Here is a 19,662-nt window from a genome sequence, read left to right on the forward strand (position 1 = left end):
GTTTCAGGACCTGGCCTGCTTTGTGCTCTGCTCTGTGCAGCAGTGACTTGGCACTTGCCACTGTTGTCCTCCATGAGGTTTGTCAGCCCATTTTTCTGTCCTGTTGAGGCCCCTCTGGATAGCAGCACCACCCTCTGGCATGTCAGCCACTCCTCTCAGATCTGTGTCATCTGCAAACTTGCTGAGGGTGCACTCTGCCCTTTCACCCAGATCGTTAATGAAGATGCTAAAGAGTGGACACAGTGCCAACCCGTGGCATATGCCACTAATTACTGACCTCCAGCTAGACTTCTGTCACTGAGCACCACCCTGTGGACCCAGCCCTTGGTGTTGTAAATGAGACAATGGCCACAAAGTCTGCTAAGGAGTTGCCCTGTCTCAGAGCTGTCATTAGCAGCAGTGGTGGCACTTGCACAGTGATGAAACCAGATGTCACCACTCAGGCTGTTAGGCAGTCACACATAATCCCTGTTCCCTGCCCCAATATGAGGAGATTCCCATAGCAGCAGCAAGGACAATGGCTTTTGGAAATCAGTGGAATTTTAGTATCAGAAGCTCCTCTGAATTTCAGTGCTTGTAGCTCTCAAGTGGCCATGTTGTCTCTCTGAGCAGTGTGCTGTTCTTATAAACCTTGCTGATCATCTCTGCTGACCTCTGTAGCACCCTCCATTAATGCCAGGCTCAGTCAGAAATGGGCGTGTAGAAAAGTGCCCTTTCCAGCACTGTCTCTGATGGATTGTGCTAATGATTCAGAGCTTAAATGAGGAAGCAAATGGTACATTATTTGTAGTTTGGATTTGTCTGGCTTCAGCTTTCACCCACTGGATTTTCCTAGATCTTTATCTACTTGACAGAGAGCTTCTGATGCATTTTCCGTGGGTACTTTATTGCTTATCACCAGGTCATCTCTTAATCTCTTGCTTAAACAAAACAGATGGAGCAAGTGGAATCTTACTTTAGTAGAGCTGTTTTCCAGCCTTGGGCTGGTTCTGGTGGCTCTTTGCTGAATGTTCCAATTTATGAACATTCTTTTTGAGTTCTGGGCACCAGGATTTGTACCATGTTCTACTGATGGTGATACCAGCATCTCTGTGAGCCACAGAGACAGCACAGCCCCAGATAGTCCTTGTTTTGTTTGCTCATTCATGGACTATGTTAATCTGAGATGAACTTAAAGAACAGAACAAGTCAATTTTCTGTCTTCTTCAGACACCTTCTTTGTTTCTGAAGAAATCAGCCTGTGGCCAGAATGTAAAGATTATCTCCTCCTGTGACCCTTTTCCATTGAGTTTCATCTCCTTTAGCAAGGGGTAGGAAGCTGATCAAATGCACTCAGAGAAAAGGGGATTGCAAAACAAGAGTCCTTCTCTGTTGTCCCATTGCCAGTTTCAGCTTGCACTCTGCAAGGTGTGGAAGCTTTGGGCACAGCTGTGCATGTGCAGTTACTGGCCATGTCTGTGTAGTTCTGATGTTGAACTCAGGATGCTGTGCTACCCTGTGGAGCTCCTGAACTTCCACACAGTGGAGCAAACACTGTGGAACTGGTGGGGAGAAGGTCTTCTGTAGCCAACAGCCCTGCTCACTCTCAGCACCTTGCAGTGTGGTTGTTCTGGCTGCTTGAGGCTCCTGAGCCTCTTAACCTGCCTCATTCCTTTATAGGGTACTTAGTGCTGAAAATCTGAGTAGTCCTATTGGAGCCTCCACTGAAGACAGCTTGAAAATCTGAACCCTGAGGGCTCTGTAACCAGATGACAAATAGAAACATATTTTTAATGATCATGACCATTGAGAGTTGTTCAGATTCAGCTCAGGATTTTATCTGCATGTTCTGAGTCACTGCAAAACAAGCTGGAAGTGTTGCTCTGCCATGAGCCAGCAAACCACTGACTGCTGTGGTCTGGGACTGCTTGGAGGAATTTCATCTGCACTTGAGAATTCCCAGTGGCTTTTGTGCTCCTTGGTGCAATTTGTGCCAGTTCTGTAGACTTGCAGGTTGTTTTATAACTTAAAAAGGCACATTTTGACATTTCCTGAAGCAGTATTGTATTTTAATGGATTTGAAGCCATTTACATAACTTTGATTTGTTTAGGCAAATGAAAAATCACCTCTTTTGTGAAGGAACATTAATTTATCTGGTTCCTTTTCTAGAAAACTGAACTGAGAATTCATGACGTTGCTTAAAGACTGCTGGGAGAAGATGGCCTTGGAAGGTGAAGGAATTCTCAAAATCTCATGGAATCACAGAATCTGGGATGATTCCTTCTGCTGTAGTAATATTTTGTACTACCTTTGAGCTAAACTTCGAAGGACTAACATTACTGGAACTTGGATGATTCACAGCTCCTAGGCTACAAATAAACTTAATTCCATCCTCAAAATCATAAGAACATTAATTTTGGAATGTGCTTGTGGATGAGCCTTCAGTAATTACTGGGCTTGCTGATGTCAGATGGCGAAGAGAATATCTTTGTAAAAGAGGAAGTGAAAATGTACGAAACTGTCACTTTAATCTAGAAATAACTTTACATCCCTGCCTGTTTTTCCACAGGGTTAGACATTATCAGATGAAAGCACTAATAAAGTACAAATTCAATACTTTGTAAGCTGTTGGAAAAAATAGTCTAGCTCTGAGGAATGTAACTGGTTCTTTTTGCTGCTAAAGAGTAGGCAAATTCCCAACTGAACTGATCAGCAAGGAAGCTGAATCCTTTAGTACTGGGAAGGAGATTGGGGAATGGATTTCACTCACTAGCAAAAGTTAGAGCCACTGCTGTACCAGAGGAACTGGAATGGAAGGGTGGAGCAGTGCCTGGGACAAGGGAACCAGCTGAAGCTGCTGCACCTGACACTTTTCTCTCTGATAACGTGTCCTTGCTGGCAGCAGCTGGTTGGAGCTGAAAGGCAGAGTTTAAGCACAAGCTGCTTTCAGATGAGAGGAGCCAGCCTGCTAAGCGTGTCTCTGAGCTCAGTGCACTGTGTTCTGCTGTCGGTTTATGTCAAATTAAGACTTAATCTTGCCCTAATCCGTTGTGGACTTGGCCCAAGTCACGTTAGGAAAATTACCAGTTCTAGTTTTCTTCTTTTGTCCTTCTACTTCCTTTCAGAACAAAACTGTTCAGCTAATTTTGGTGCCCCCCCCCCCCCCATTTATTAACCAACAGTGACAACCTTGTGCAGGCTGTTTGACCTAAGGCATGCTTTACACTAATTTTAAAAGAAGTTAATATATTGTCTGAAGCTCTGGAAAAGGGAGATGCACTCAGATTTGACAGAAGATTAAGACATTCGTTTGCTATAAAGAATTACATTATCCATAACCTGTGCTTAGAATCCTTCAGGAACCTTCAGGAATGCCACCCTGTTCCTGATGTGCACCTCATGCAAACAGAACTGTCAAGGGAAGTTTTATCTTTTGTCCTTCCTGAAAATCGTTTATAGTTTGGAAAACATTTTTCATACAACATACACATTTTATACAGCTCTACTGTATAAAAATGTAACCACAGAACTCAATGTTTGTTTTACCAGAGCAATTTTAATCTTGTTTTTAGTTAAGTACAGGGTGTTTTTCAGAGTTCCTTTCCCCTTCTTCTTATTGTAAAGCTGAATTGAAAAAACGTAAAGAACCTCTTTGAAGACTGCTGTAACACTCAGGTGGTTCCGGGTGCCAGAGATGAGTTTTGGCATGAAATGTACTGAAAACTCAGGTTTGGACAAAGCTTCTGCTGTGACCTGAAGCCATCGTGCCTGTAAGCTTGAAGTTCAAGTATTTGACTTCTTACCATAAAATGATAGAAATTACTATACAGGAAGGATACTGAAGCTTGAAGGTCCCTTTAAAAACCACCTCCTGAAGCAGTGTAGCTCATGACAGGATGAAGCACCCAGGAGTGCCTCCTCCCCTACTTTCTACCCATGACATGTCCATGTCTAGCTTTTAGAGGTGGTAGAGACATCCTCCAAGATACTGAACTGTTACCTGCCCCTGAAAGAAATGTAGGCATGTGCCATCCTTGTTATTTATTCATGTTTCAATAAACCAATCCCTTAATATTTGCTATTTTATCCTGAACTTTCTTACTGGGTAATAAGTGCTGTAGCCTGGCTACTCAGGCTCCAGAGAGGAGCCTGCTGGCTCCAGTGTGAAGCAGAAGCTTAGCAGCAAGTTATGCTTTCTTATTTCCAACATTTATACACCTACCACCTATGAGTACACCTACCTCTAAAGAGTTTTTGCTGAAGCAGGGGCAAACAACCACTCCACCTCCCACCCCCCCACAGCAGGGTCAAAAACACAACTAAAGTGCAGAAACAAGGTACAGCAGGACTGCAGTATTTTATTTTAGATTTACGTTAAGTGTTGAAGGTCAATTTTTTGGGAATACAATAGAGAGGAAAATAATGGATTTTACACTAAGTAACCACACAGACCAGATTGTGCTGCAAGCTCAAAAGACATGGCAGCATTTCATTATCTCAACCTCCAAACATTGCACATTGTAGGTATGGCTAAAGCCTGGCAGATGTAAGGCTGTGTGGCATTTAGAAGTCAGTTTACACTCTCCCCCTCCTTAGGTTTGCTAATACCAAACCTGCCCTTATCATTTGAGTTCAGGTAAAAACCCCAGAGCTGGGTGGGAGTTACAGAGCATCCTCAACATGCAATGCATTACAGTCTTTAATGTATAGCAGCTTCAATAGGACTAATACTTCACTTGTTAGCTAACACCTGGGTGATTATCATCTGACAGGAGTGAGCACAGACACAGCATCTTCTACTTAAAACAAGCAGTTGCTAAAACATTCAGCCCCTCTTCATACAGCACACATGGTTACAAGTGCAGGAACTGAAACACAGCATTTGTTTAGCAGACTTGCTCCACATATCCTCTCCCTGCTCCTTTTGCCTAGGAAAGTGTAACCACCAGCGAGACCACTGCTTATCTCACATGCCACAGCTAGCCTCCCTAACCTAGAACACTGTCTCTAGCTTATCCAGCAAAGGTTAAAACACAGAAGTTTCCATGTTGTGTTAAGATTTCCATTTTCCATCTCCAACAGGAACATCAGCTCTGCTCAGTGGACATCTGTTCACACTGCAATAGACAGGGCTGCTCCCAAACCCGGCTGCCAGCACCTGAGCCACCAATAGGTGACTTATAATTAGGTAATTAGTATACACTTACATCCTTTCCCTATTACCTTTATGTGGGACATAACTTCACACTTCCTAAACGGAGTTGGGAAGCCCCATCATTGCTCCAAGGAATACAATACTCGGGCATCTTAGCAAGGTGCAGTAAGGGAGCAGCATGAAGGCACTTGATACTAGCCAAGTTCTGTACAGTAGCTTCCCTTGAGAATAAAGGGCACAACAATAAAAACAGCCTGATAAAAGAACCCTACATCTGGCAAGGAAATGTAGTTCAGACAAACTAGTGTTACAGGACAACCTGCAAGTGTGCAAAACCAGAGCAGTTTGCTTATCATGATGCTATAAACTAAACCCAGACACAGTCAGGTGCTGAGCGTTGTTCCTGGCATCAAAGTAGGAGGTGTCTGTTTCATCATCTGGCTGAGGTATGAAGGGCATCGCTTGATTCTGTAGATTATCCCAGTCCACACCATGGAAGAGAGGGTGCTGCTTCAGTTCTGCAACAGAAGTTGATAGAAGCATTGTGAGCCTCCTTTTGTTCAAGGCCCATAGTCACTTTGTCCCCTCAGTGGGCAACTCAAATTTGCTCTATTTTCCCCCTTTTGGAAACTCACACACAAATTGCAGCTGGGCTTCAATTACTGCAAACCTCAAGTACTTAGAGTTCTTCTACAGAGGTTTTGTGTAACACATTGTCTGTGTTCTCCTACACTCAGTAGAGACAGGCTGACTCCCAAGAAAAAGTTCCTTTGCATTAACTTCTGTAGGGTGCTTTTAATCAAGGTTCCTAAAATCAGTTAGGTCAAACCCAGCAAATACCTGTTATTTAGTTATGTAAGAATAACCTTTGGAACATCAGATGTCAAAACATTAAACAGCCACAGCAAAACCAGCACTAAAACAGAAGTTCAATTAAAAAAAAAAATGCACTCCCCACACCCTAAAAAGTGAATTCCTCATTCCAAAGGGCAAAACACAAGAAATACAGACAAGACGACAGCTTGTTCTGGTACCATACATGGAACCTAAAGAGTTTAAGTTTCAGAAGAAAGACATCACCACTTTGAGATTGTTAATTAGGGAGTTTTGATACCAACCCTTCAGACCAGCTCTCTTGGTGCTGTCAATGGTTAGAAGAATGTCTATTGCATTTTGGGCGTTACCAGACAGCTTCTCCTCCCCCTCAGGCCAGGGAATATCTACAGAGAGATGCAGATGAGTCAGTAACTCAAACCATAAACCAAATGTTGGCACTGCATACTTCCCCTAGTTAATGAAACTGATTACCTCTTCTTAAAATGTTTTGGAAGACTTGTGTGGGGGTTTCATCATTAAAAGGTGGAACTCCAGTTAGAAACTCGAACAGGCAGACTCCAAGGGCCCACCAGTCCACAGCAGAATCTGATAAGAGAAACCCAAGTCATTACACTGACACAAAGGTTTAATTATAATTGCAAAGACTTGAAGGTTAGCTGTGGCAGAAACTGAGGAGTGTTTAAATCCTGAAAAAAACTGTTGAAAATAAAGAGACAAAATAAGTTGCACTTAATAATCATGCAGAAAATATATTACAGGGCTTCTTAAAGCCAGTTGTATCCTTAATTCATTACAGGTAATACCTGCTTTTACTGATAAAAGCAAGGGGGCTCTTAAGAACAATCTAATTATAGACACCTGTCACAGAGAATGCAGGAGCTGATGTGCCCAAGAGATTGTGTTGCGAGAAGAAACAGCTGACTTTTAACACCTGCTCCACAGCCTAGATGAATGCTCTGCGTTGTGACCTACATCTTCCTCTTGGTTCTTTGAGAGGACTCCAAGAATCCAAACTACTGAACTTAGTTTTCATTTGTCTAAACTTACATCAAAACACTGACAACAGGTTGCAGAGACAAGTCAGCAGACAAGCAGCTGGAGTCACTTTCCACTACACTACAGCTGATAAGGGCAATGTGTTAGTAGCCACCTCTCCTTTATTAAGCAATTTCGGTTTTCCACCTTCTAGTTTTTTTCCCCCTCCCCAAACTCATTTTGTTAACCTACTTAAAAACAAGAAGGCAAAGCAACCCCAGACACCACTGCATGCATTCTGAGCTTTCTGCACCTTTAAGCCATGCCCACTCCACTGTATAAAGAATAGATGCCATACTTACTGAAAAAAAAAAAAAAAAGAATCTTTGAAACAAAGTGTAGTTTTTTGTGGCTTTTGGCATATGAAAACCAAATAACCAACTTCCAAGTTAAAAACCCAAATGTTTTAAGCCATTTCAAAAGGACTACTGACTAAATTTAGAACAGCTGAAAACTGAAATGTGTACCTAGTAATGCAATGCACTTCTAGCAGCTTTGAATAGCAGCATAAGTGCCCCACCAAGCTAAGCATCAGAGCAGTGAGATCGCATCCACTGTTAGAAGTACTCGAGTGTTCAGATAATATTCCCTACTTCAGTCAAAGCCTAACAAGATCACAACTCCGAACCATGTAGTAACACAGGTTTCAGCTGGTCTAGTGGAGGGTGTCCCTGCTCATAGAAGGGAGGTTGCAACTAGATGATACAAACCATTCTATGAATCTATGGAAGGTTAACTAAAGATGAGATTAACTCCTACCACACCCCTGCAAACAAGGAACAGAAGTACCAGGTCTTGAACCTTCTTCACTCACACACAGTGTATCAGTGCATGAAGTGAAAGGAGGCAATGAGAAAGTGTCTCTGGTTTATGTTCTGTTACACAATGCCAATGGCAACTTTATTCCTGAAGTATCATAGTGCATTAGAGGTTGGAAGGGACATCAAGAGATCAGCAGGCCCTGCCAAAGCAGGATCACTTAGTGTAGTCTGCAGAGGAATGCATCCAGGTGGGTTTGGAAAACCTCCAGAGAAGGAGACTCCTTAGGTGTGATTTCTGATAGCCCAGTCATAGTGATGCTGATGGTTCCTGGATCTTTTGAGGAAGCATCATATTTCCTTATGTGGAGTGCACATTGGACATATCTGAAGCATTGTTCACCCAGACAGATTTCTTGGAAATTGTGATCTAGTTATGCTTTGACTGTTCAGTTATGCTGAGCACATTTCTGCACAGCATGTATCAAACTCACCAGAGATCAGAGTCCCTGCATATGAAAAAAACAATGAAGAACATTACCATTATTGCAAAAAACCCCTACCAAACACAAACAAGTACGATTCTCTGAAGCCATAGGAATGCAGATTTTTTTTTTCCTCTTGAGATAGTAGCTCAACAATAAAAGGAAAGTGACAATGTTAAATCTGAGTTAGAAACAGAAATAGTTTCATAACTTGATTCTAGTTTAGGATCACAGCTACACTTACAAGCAGAAACAGTGACAGAAAATTTGAGTTCCAAAGCCAGAAAACTCTGGCTTTACTGAAGATACCTATTATGTTACTTGAGGGTTTAGAGCTCTAGAGACATACAGAAATGTAACTATGTCACCCTCCAAGTATTTACAAACTCCATGTTTGTCTGCCTTACCATGAGATTTTGTCAAAAGCAGCTCAGGTGCCAGATAGTCTGGGGTCCCTAGGATGCGTTCACCTTCCACTGGGGCAGCTCCTCTTCTTACACTCTTTGGGGTCCTGTGTGGTGCACCAGCATCTCCCTGACGAGGCGTCTTAAAGATGCCACAAAGATGTCAGATGTTAAACAACGCCAGCTGAGAAACTCCTATCTCAAGGTTTAGTAATGGATATAACAGGTGTTTAGTAATGGGTACAACAGGTGATGCCAACCAACCAAATAATAAATCAAATCAAAGACTCCTCATTACATCAGCAAACCTGCAACTATTCATAGGGAACACCGCTCTGCACTACAAGCTGGAAGAGACAACAGAGCAGTTGCCTGTGAGAGTGAAGGATTACTCAGGGAGGTGGACAGACATGTTGAGCTGGAGGTAAACCAGTGGACACACTTACTTCTAAGCTCTTACAGAAATGAACTTTAGCCACACAAGTCCAAGGTCACTTTGACAGACTACCCCAAACTACTTGTTTTGCCGAAGTTAACAACTGAAATAATTTCAGATCAGTAATATCTAATACATGCACAAAGTTTCTGCATATCTCCTTACATACCTGATAGGCCCTGTATGGTCTTCCTTTCTGTAATGGAGTAATAGCTGTTGGGTAAGAGCCACTGCAAGCAGGTGAAAGCTCCATTATATCTAAGGAAGTCATGCTGCATGGCTCAGACATGTTGGATAGATTAATTGGACTATTATAGCTTCGAAAAACAACAGCATTTTTTTTGAAGGCACTCAGTGCTTCCATGACCTTTTCTGAAGGAGAAAATACTGCATCAAGGGAAGTTTCTTCCATGTGTTTTTGGTCATTATCCTTGTCATGGTGCAAGAGCTCGCTGTCCTGGATAGTATGTGCTTCCTCTCCATTTTGCAAGGCATCTCGGGACTCTGGAGATGTCACCAGCACACCTTCTGCCTTTGGTTCCTCAAAGGAGAGGTCTTTCACGCTTCTGTCCAAATCTGAAAGCTGCTTTTCTAAATGGCTTTCAGTAACAGACATTTCTGTTAACTCAAGATCTGCACTGAGGATTCCTAAAGGTTTTTCGTCATCAGTGCCCAAGAAACTCAAGTTCACGTACTCTTTTCTATCCTGCTTTTCACAGTCTGCATCCAGATCACACATGAGATTTTTAGCAATAGTTGGAGTAAGTTGGTTTTTAACTGTTGGCTGGTTACCAATAAAACTCTTCATTTCCTCCTTGCTCCTGCTTTCGCAGGGGTCACGTAGGTGTCCATCCTCACAGAGTATCAAGGATTGAATTTCTGCTGTCAAACCTGTCCTTTTGCTTGCTGGAAACTCCAAGATCTGACAGCCACGCTTATATTCCACATTGCTTTTTTTAACATAGTTAAGTTCCTGACAAGGACTGGTGTCCACTAGTGCAAAGCTTCTTTTCACACCTGGCTTTTCAAAAACGTCGTCTTCGAGAGGCTCGACAGGCTCATTCTGCCTTGAAGGTGACTGCTGTTGATTGGAAGCTTCTGCTGTTTCATTAGCCATCTCTCTTTTATTTATAAGGAGCTTTTCTTCCCAAATCTTTCTTTCAGAAAGACATTTTCCGACTATGCCTTTCACATCCAGTGTGGTCACGGGAGTATCTATTACATGAGAATGTTCACTTCCCAGCTGCTGCCTTCTGCCAGAATCATTGCTGCTGAAGGGAGAAATGGCAGACTCCAGCTCTTTTTTCATTAAGTTTTTAACACCTTTGCTGTTCAGAAATTCTGCACTGGAAAGGAGAGCTGTTTCGCCTGTTGTAGAACATAGCTTATCTTCACTTTGCTGCAAGTGAGCACATGACATTTTGAGTATTGAGAAAAATAGGGCTACAGCTCTATGGAGTTGTATTCTTTAAAATACCTTATTTCCACTTCCACACAACTACAAAATGGCAAGCATTACTTGCTCTTGGTAGCCACTAGTAGTGACAAATATGACATACAGAAAAAAAAGGCAAAACTAAATCAGGAATAATTTTACTTTTTTTTTTTTTAAGATCCTAAAATAAGTTTGCTAGAATACAATGGTACAAGTAGTATTTTTAAGTGCCTAAGGCTCAAAACATACAAGAATTGAAGTTGGTTTTGTGATTTTTGTTAAGAAGTTCTTAGTTTCTAAGAAACCCCAAAACAAAGAACCCCACCGTAAACCCTATGGCATATTACAACTTCAGAGATGAAAAAAAGAAGTTTGATATTACTACTGTTTTAGTAAAAATACTAACACCAGGGAAACGGACAGATTAAACAATTATAAACTATTTAAGTATAAGTTTGTCTGTGATCTAAACAGTAATTGTGCCAAGGGACTACAGAGCACAGCAGCATTTTCTTGAAGGTCTGTGTAAGTACAGAATTTCATTAACAGTTTAAGACAGGAGGTATTTCATATCAGCTGTAATTACTGGTGTTGGATTAACTGACACAAAACCCCTCAGTAATATAAACCTTAAATGTTTTTAGTGGCCAGAAGTTTGAAGTGTATTATTTTTCCCTACTTCTGCCTTTTAAAGAAATTATTATGTCTACAAACTGAGCTAATAAAGCTGTAGGGATAAGGTCAGCTTCCAAAGAGCCAGTGCTCCCAGCTTTGCCCACCTGTGTGAAGAACAGGACTAAATCAGTGCCAGCAGAAGCCTTCTCCTTCACTCATTTGCTGCAGGCTAAATGGCACTCACTTTGCCTGTTACACTGCACGGGACTATTTGAAGAAAAAAATACTAGTTTGATCCAAAATTCCTACTCGAAGGTTACAACCCCTACTCCTGTAGAAAAGCTTCTATATGCTTGAAATCACTGCAGAAAGCAAGTAGATGAGATCTGCAACAGTGCACATACAAGTACAAGCCAATTCAAATGTAGAGTGGGAAGATGAAACAGTCCTGACCTCTACATCTCTCTCCCACCTGGGGCTGCTGCAGCTCTCTGATTCCATACCGGACAGGCAGGCGTGTGACTGACTGCTGGCACTGGAGGTACCAAACCTGTTTCTTGACTGCAGCAGAGAGGCAGTTAAACTTCTCACTGGCATCACAGGAGTTAGTTGAGAAGTATCAAGACCTTGAGAGGAAAATAAAAATAAATAAATAAAAATCAAGTGTTGAAACAAAACAGCAACATATTAACCAACTTCACACTACATCAAGTTTCACACAGGAAATTATGGAAAGCAAAGCATGACATCATTGCTGTTTAAAATTACTTTCAATGAAAGGGTGTCAAGAACTGCCGCTTTCTGTAAAATCCTGAAAGGCTCATTTTGCATTTGAAAGAATGTATCAGAAGATGACATACGCCATGTAGGTGAAAAAGTATCAGACTTTGAGGACTGGAGGAACAGTAGACAGCAAGACACTGATGGAAGCACACCTTTTATGAAAAACGGGTCCAAGCTAGTCACATAAAATTAAGAGATCACAACCTTCCAGACAGTATCACTCAGTACACAAGGCTTGGTATACTCACATGTTTTGAATAATTTACTGGAAAGAGGGGTAGTTTCCTTTGGGATGGTATGCAAGGGATAAAGTAGTCCATGCAGACTGTCAGATGATTTACTTGAATCGTGCTCTGGCATTTTCATTCCAACAGGAGTATACTATCAAGCAGGAAGAAACACAGTTAAAAGTTAATGGAGCATGAACAAAACATCCAGGATTGAGAGTGTAACTTCACATGTTCTTTATGTTTGCATTGGAGTTTAGCCTTCTCATTCACATTTTTTTGAATCACAACTGATAGTCAGCAGTTTGAAAGACACTGAGTTTCTAGAGCATGTCCAAGGAAGGGCAATGCAATTGGTGAAAGGTCAAGAGCACAAGTATTCTGACGAGCAGCTGAGGGAACTGGGGTTGTTCAGCCTGGAGAAAAGGCTGTTCACTCTTCAAAGCTACCTGAAATGAGGCTGGAGTCAGGTGGGGATCAGTCTTTCTCCCAGGTAAGAAGCAACAGAATGAGAAGAAAAGGCCTTCAGCTGCACCAGAGTTCTCAGATTGGACATTTGGAAATTACTTCACTAAAGGATGGTTAAGCACTGGAACGTGCTGTTCAGGGAAATGGTGGGATCACCATCCCTGCAAGTGTTCAAAAAATATGTAGATGTGGTGCTTAGGGACACAGTTTAATGGTGGACTCGGCAGCGTCAGGTAATGCTTGGACTCTGTCTCAGAGGCCTTTTCCAACCTTAACGATTCTAGGATATACAGTTCAAAGTATTCACTGCAGACCTTCAAGCTGCTGGAAACAGAAGTCATTCTATCAGCCAGCAGAATTTAAGGTACTAAAACAAACTAAAAGAATCAAGTACTTCAAAGAATGAAAATTACTTACAAACCCCAGAGAACTGATGAGAGACAACAATTGTCCTGGAGTACGTGAGTAGTCTTGTTTTGGCTTTGCCATTGATGGTGTAGTGAGGATATCTATCATATTTATCTCTAAAAGCAGAAAAAAACCCCAAACCCACAAACACAAACAGGTCAGGTTTTCCTTTTGATATTAAATAAGCAAAATCTATGAGCATTTCCTTCAGTTTTATCAAGCAGGAGAAAAAAAAATTAGTCACCTACTGAACAAACATACAAAAGAAGCCACCAAAACCAAAGGAGGACATAACCAGCTGTTTCTACCTATACAGTCACCATAAAGTTACAGTTTATAAACATGGAAACTGAGATAGATAGATATATATATATCAAGTTTTCTAACTTGATAGCCAACCATGATTTTTAGGCAGCAATTCCGGCCTATAGCCAGTGGGCTAAGATGGTAAATCTGATTCAAAGTTTGCATTCACTCTTGAAGGCACCTCAAAAAGGCTACATATTTTCATACATGAAAATTCAACCTTAGATGCCATCTTTTGCTCATTAAAGGTAGGTAGACTTACAGCTTACATATGTTCCACTAGACACAGTAATTTCTCCCATTAGAACTTACAAATTAAAGGAGTATAGGTAACAGTCTACTTTGGATTTTCCTTTATACTCTTAAGGCCCTCCATATTGAACTCCACAAATGACTGAATTTCTTTGTTCCTTTAACTACATAAAGGGATGTGCCCACCAGCAGCTGTCTCAAAAAACTGAGCTCGTGCTATGCAGCATTAGTGTGGCTGATGGGGCTAAGGCATCAGAAGTGTCAGCTAGCTGAGGAACGGACTGCTCACCTCAAGAGCTGCACAGCCTATTGACTACTCAGTTATATTTTCTGCTACTTCAAGACAGTATGTCCATATGCTAAAGCACTCATTTATCATCTTCTGGTAGCACTCACAACCTCTTCCTGTCCCTCACATTAACGTCTGAAATTGTGCAGCTCAGGCTGGAAAATATACGCAAAGACAGAGAAACATGCACCAAAGGACAGAAATAGCCAGAGGTACAACAAGAAAAAGCCAGAATTATTCATTCACTATTTGAATTCCCTTAGTGGGCTTCATAGAAAACTTTGAAATCCATACACCTCAAGAGAAACACCTCTAGATCAGACTTCATACATCACTGTCCCAAAGAATAAATTTTAGCCTCTGAAGTGTAATGCGTAGAGCAGACCCTCAGCTTACCAGTACTTACCTACTGAAAACTAGATATTAGTGCAGCATTTGGGCTTAGTTAATTGAAAGCTGCCTTCTCTGGGAATGCAACGCATTCATGAATATGGAACAAGACAGAAATACATTCCAATGCCAACAAAAGGATACTGACATCTCTCACCTCTGTTCAGAGTAACTCTGGAAAGTCCAAAGTCTGTCAACTTTATATGGCCCTGATTAGAAATGAGCATATTGTCCGGTTTCAGGTCCCTGAAGACAGAAACGTGGTTGAAGTCAGCAAAAGGACAACTGAATAATATTAAGAAGTTAACACTCAATACAAAACATTGGTTATAGCTGTTTCTCAGCAAGACTTCTTAGCCAGAAGGCTCCAACTGGAGGAGTACACCAGAACAATTAAACACATCTACCTAAATACTGCACAAACACCTCAGGCCTTGTAAAGCCAGTGAATGTTGAAAGAGGTGCAAATTCTGTGTTTCAGCAGGTTTTAGTGTTCCTCATGAGTACTACAATCACATTTACCACTGCGCAGCTCCTACACATGAAAAATGCTGATGACAAGAAAACTTCCAGCAAAAGTTCTCATGTGTGCTCTGTAGGCACCACTGGATGTAGCAAAGAACTCACTACAGGGGCAGCATTAGGGTAGTCATTGTCCCTTTGTCCTACAGTCAGAGGCTTGCAGCATCCAGAGGGTTCCTGAACTAAGTCATTCAAAGGCTTCAGGGGAGACACCACCTAAAAGGCAGCATATCTAACACACTGATTACTGAGGGAAGAGCACACAGGCAGAAGAAGGTTGTGTGCATCTGTCTGCTTAACATATGGACAGATTTCATTTCAGGTGTTGTTTCACAACATTGCTGCAGTACAGAGGCAAAAGGAGATTCCAGAAACTCCAGGAAATGTTACTATGGAATGGTGACAGGTTTTGTATTTGAGTGAAAAAAAAATAAAACTAAAAAATAACAAAGACTTATTTGTAAGAAATTTTTTAAAAGTGTTACCTGTGGATTATCCCGTGCCTGTGAAGATAGTCTAGAGCCAGTGCTGCTTCAGAAATATATTTGATAGTCATTTCTTCATCAAAATACCCATAAATATGGAGAAGAGACTTGACATCTCCACCAATAAGGTACTCCATCACCTGCCAATCAAGTATTTCAAATTTAACATTTTAGAATACATTTCAAATTTGAAAGCAATATAAAGCAGCTTTCACTTCTAAGAAAACAATTTCAAAGAGCAGAAGCTGAGAAAAGCTTCCTTGTGTGAACTTAATGTCCTACAAAATACTTTTCACTTGGCTACAATAAGCAAAACCTCAGAGAACAAGGATCTTTTTCTTTTAATAGACCCTTTACCTATTTTTAGATTACTTGCCTACCTATTTTTATATTACTTGCCCAGCCTGTGTTGTGTATTCAGCCCTCAAATAACCACTGTATTCAGCTTTTTAATTAACTTCTGAAAGATTTCTCTAGTATAGAAAAGAAACTGCAAAGCACTTCTGTTAAACTCAAGGCCTGAAACCAAAATGCCATTGATATTGATTTGTATAGAGAGCAGGTTTGTCAATGATTTTATTTTTCAAGTGTTGATATACAATACTAAATTCACACCTGAGCCTTATGAAGTAAGTACAAATGTCTAGACATGTATGCAGTGAAAGCTACTGTGCATTTAAGACATGAAAAAGTGTCTAAAAAATAGATATAAAAAAAAGGAACCCACACACTATTATGGCCCCATATTATATTCAGGATAAGAAATGTTAGCAGGGTTTCAGAAACTGACTTTAATGCCAGGAAAAGCAACCTTCGTTTACCCTCAAAATGCACTGTGTAGGAGTGCACAGCAACTTTGTCTCAGAATTTAATCAAGCTGATCAGAGTCTGCTTACAGCAAACCAGAGCCTTTGTAGACAGTACACACTATCTTTGTGTGTAGGAAGTATATCACATTGAAGTCCTACTGTATTCCACAGTGCTCCATGTGGACTAACACTTAATTTTGCCATAATTATCCTCTTGTCATATAGACCAACTACCATAATGAATTTGAAGTACAGGCAACAAATAAAAAATTCCTTTAAGTGATATCTTCCAGTCACTCAGATGCTGCTTGAACAGAATGGTTTCTTCTTCTGCTTTCCTTAAGATTTACATATTTTTCTAAAATAGATTAGCTATTAGAAAAGACTCTCCAGTAAAGGGAACAGAGGCAGAAAGACCTCAAAGGTACCAGGGGAAGAAAAATATTTCACCATTCTAAGAAAACAGTAGAAGTGATCAAAGAATACGCACTCCCTACCATACAACTATGTTTTCAGACATGGCTGTAGTTATGCACTACATTTTCAACACTATCATAAAAGACCATAGTCATTTATTTACTCACTAAATAGATGTTATTAGCTGACTGGAGCGAGTAGTATAAGTGCACAATGAAAGGACTTTTACTGAGAGCCAGTGCATCCCGCTCTGCCTGGACCTGGTGAACCATGTTTTTGTTGATCATGTCTGCTTTTTTCATCACCTTAAAAACAAAACAAAATCAAGTAAATGCTCTTGTCTTTGCTCCACCCACAGTTCCTTAGTCAAATCATTTATCTCTGCACTTCAAATTTGCATATGTGTATACACATAAAACAGAACAGTAACTTCATATACAGTCAATTTTAACACCTAGGTTATTAAAAAATGTTTTCAATTCAGTCCTGAACGGAAGTCACACTAATAATATTTACTGCAATTGCACAGGCTAGAAAACGTGTGTGATCAGCAAGTGTATATCCAAACACTGAACAAGTCTTCCCATCTCTTCAAAGGCTAAGGACTGAAAATATAGCACAGGAGCAAACCATCCTGTTTCAATATCTAGAACTACATTTGTAACAAGTGTTGACCTTAACTGTATAAATATTTAGCCCTTTTTAAGTGTTGTAGCTGTAAACAATCCATAAACTTCACTGCAATAGGACACAATGATTTACACAAAGGTTTTCACCTCAAAATGCTTTTAATAAACTCATGCCAATAGACATATATAGCTCTGAAGGCAAACATCTTAGCATGACTATTTTCACATTTCCTTTTTTAAGTACTCTGTGGCTGGCTATAATCCTTTTAATTACAAAGTCAAACTTGCACAAGCCATCGGTAAATTTTTTACTACTGCCAACCTTAGTTTGTCCTTTATGTAACAACATAGAAAACGCAAGTTTGGGGGTTTTTTTGGTTTTTTTTTTTAAAGCATAGTCAGAAAAAGATCTAATTTGATCTCTTTATGTATCTCAGAGGCAGGTTCTAATTCCTGAACACACGTGGGAACGCCCTCCCAGCGGCACAGCTGTCTGCAGGCAGTCACAAGTATTTACAAGCAAGAAGCAAACCGCGCGCTGACGCTTTGGAGGCTTTGGGAATAGTTTCCGCCATACTTAAGGTACTTCCAAAAGCAGCTGCTACCGGAAGCCTCCCAACCAAAGCTTCCAGGCGAACAGGAACTTGAAGAGAGGTAAACACGGACATGCCAACAACACATCTTACAGGTCCTTGGCTTCTGAGAAAGGGGGGCGGGATGGGGGGGATCGTGTCCAAGCAACCCAGGGGCCTGCCGGCAGAGGCCTCCGCGGGGCGTCTGCCCTCTACCCGCGGGATATCCCTTTACCACATAGGATTGAACAAACCGGAGAGCGGCGGCACCACGATTTCAGGCAGCGAGAGAGCTGGGAGAGGGCTCGGAGGGCCGCAGAGCGGGAAGCGGCCCTGGCCTCAGACGGTCCCTCACCTTCACGGCGTAGAGCCTCCCCGCCTTACGGCCCAGGTACACCTTGCCGAAAGCGCCGCGGCTGATGGGCTTCACGATGGTGAACTCCTCGATAGAGGGGGGCCGGGGAACTTCGATGCGCGTCGGGCCGGCAGCAGCAGTAGCAACGGCGGCAGCACCCTCTTCCTCCTCTGCCGCCGGCCCCACCGTCCCCATGGCTCCGCCGGGCCCTGGCTTCCCGCGCCGATTCAAACGGCTCCCGCCCCGCCCTGCGCGGCACCGGCCAACGGGCCGGCGCGCGGAGCGTGGCGCTGCTCTCGCGAGAGCCCTCGCGCTTACGGCCCTTGCTGGCTCGCGGAGGAGCCTGTGATGGCGGCCGGGGCGGGGCGGCTGGGAGTGGGGCCTCACAGTCCCGCCCTGTCTTCCCTTTCGGCAGCGCACCCACAGGCGTGCTGGGGTCAGTTTCCCCTCTCACAACCCCGAGCGACGGTGCCTGCTCCCAAGCACGCTCGTCGCAGTTAGGGTCGCCGTCGCTCCCTTTGGTGCAGGCCTTTGCGTGGTGGCGGCTGCCGTTGGTGCCCGCCCTCCAGTCTCACCTGTGGCGGCAGCTGTCTGGTGAGCGGTGTGCTCTGGTTTCGGCACAGCCAGGAGGAGTAACGTGTTTATTATTGACAGAGATACGCTGAATAACGTTGGCTGCAGTGTTGCCTTCGAGATCTGCAAGTTACGCTCTAGTGCAAGTCTCATCACTATCTCTAGCAGACCATGATGCCTTTCCAGCTTCATCAGGACTCCTGAAAATGTCCTCATTTATTGTATAGAGCAATTAAAAAACCCACAGCTTGCTTCCCTCGCATCTTCTCACACTTGTATACTTGCAAGCTTCCAGAGTTGTGTGCAGCCAGCACAGCTTGTGTACAAGTGTATACTACCTATCCACTCTTTACTATCATTGTTGAGGCCTTACTGTCTCTGGATTAGTGATGACAAACTGCTTTCTGGCTGGCTTTTTAATGATCAGGAGTTAGAATAATGTGATCACTTGTTGCCCTCCAGTTCTTGGTTACTTCAGCTGCATTAATCATAGGCAGGGTTGCTGCCCATTCTTTGTTTCCTTACTTAAGCTATCTCCATGGCTACAATCTGCCTTGTGATAACAGGGATAGGGATTGCAGTTACAGTGTGCTCTGACCTTGTTGCCACCCTTCTGTTCTAGGGCACAGGCCGCCTGACAAATCATCTGTGATAGCACCTTATCAAAGCACAGCCTTTTTGCTTTCAGTTTACACAGCAGAGTGTTTACCAGTGTTTACTGATCTGTTATGCTATTTGTCATTCTTTTAACTGTTTTCTTAGTACTTTCATATTGCTTTCACATAGCCATTGCTGTTCAGAATTTATTCACACTGATCTTATTTTGATCTGTTGCAGTTTCTACATCAGCAGTTGCAGTTGACATCAGAGAGGTCAACATAGAAGTATAGGCCTTTACTGTAGATTAGTCTCGTCAGGACTTTCTTTGGCCTTAAGACACATCCTTATAAACTGATCTTGCACAGGGAAGCCTTGCTTGTACTTGTGAAGGGGTACTGCTATCCCACAGATGCAATTTAATAAGCAAATGTAGAAAA

The 19,662-nt window shown here is 42.1% G+C and overlaps 1 protein-coding gene across 1 annotated transcript; it reads right to left on the reverse strand.

Moving 5' to 3' along the window:
• Positions 1-5,495: 5,495 nt before the first annotated feature.
• Positions 5,496-18,181, reverse strand: MASTL (microtubule associated serine/threonine kinase like). The gene is made up of 13 exons (XM_054390135.1): positions 18,053-18,181; positions 16,664-16,801; positions 15,271-15,410; positions 14,421-14,509; positions 13,036-13,142; positions 12,172-12,304; positions 11,594-11,766; positions 9,260-10,489; positions 8,658-8,796; positions 8,260-8,274; positions 6,444-6,557; positions 6,254-6,355; positions 5,496-5,653 (listed from the first exon to the last, which is right to left on the reverse strand). Exons 2-13 carry the CDS (start codon positions 16,796-16,798, stop codon positions 5,496-5,498), a joined length of 2,535 nt encoding a protein of 844 aa, XP_054246110.1. The 5' UTR covers positions 16,799-16,801; positions 18,053-18,181.
• Positions 18,182-19,662: the final 1,481 nt, after the last annotated feature.

This window comes from Indicator indicator, chromosome 20, assembly GCF_027791375.1.
Source record: "Indicator indicator isolate 239-I01 chromosome 20, UM_Iind_1.1, whole genome shotgun sequence".
NCBI classification, from domain to species: domain Eukaryota; kingdom Metazoa; phylum Chordata; class Aves; order Piciformes; family Indicatoridae; genus Indicator; species Indicator indicator.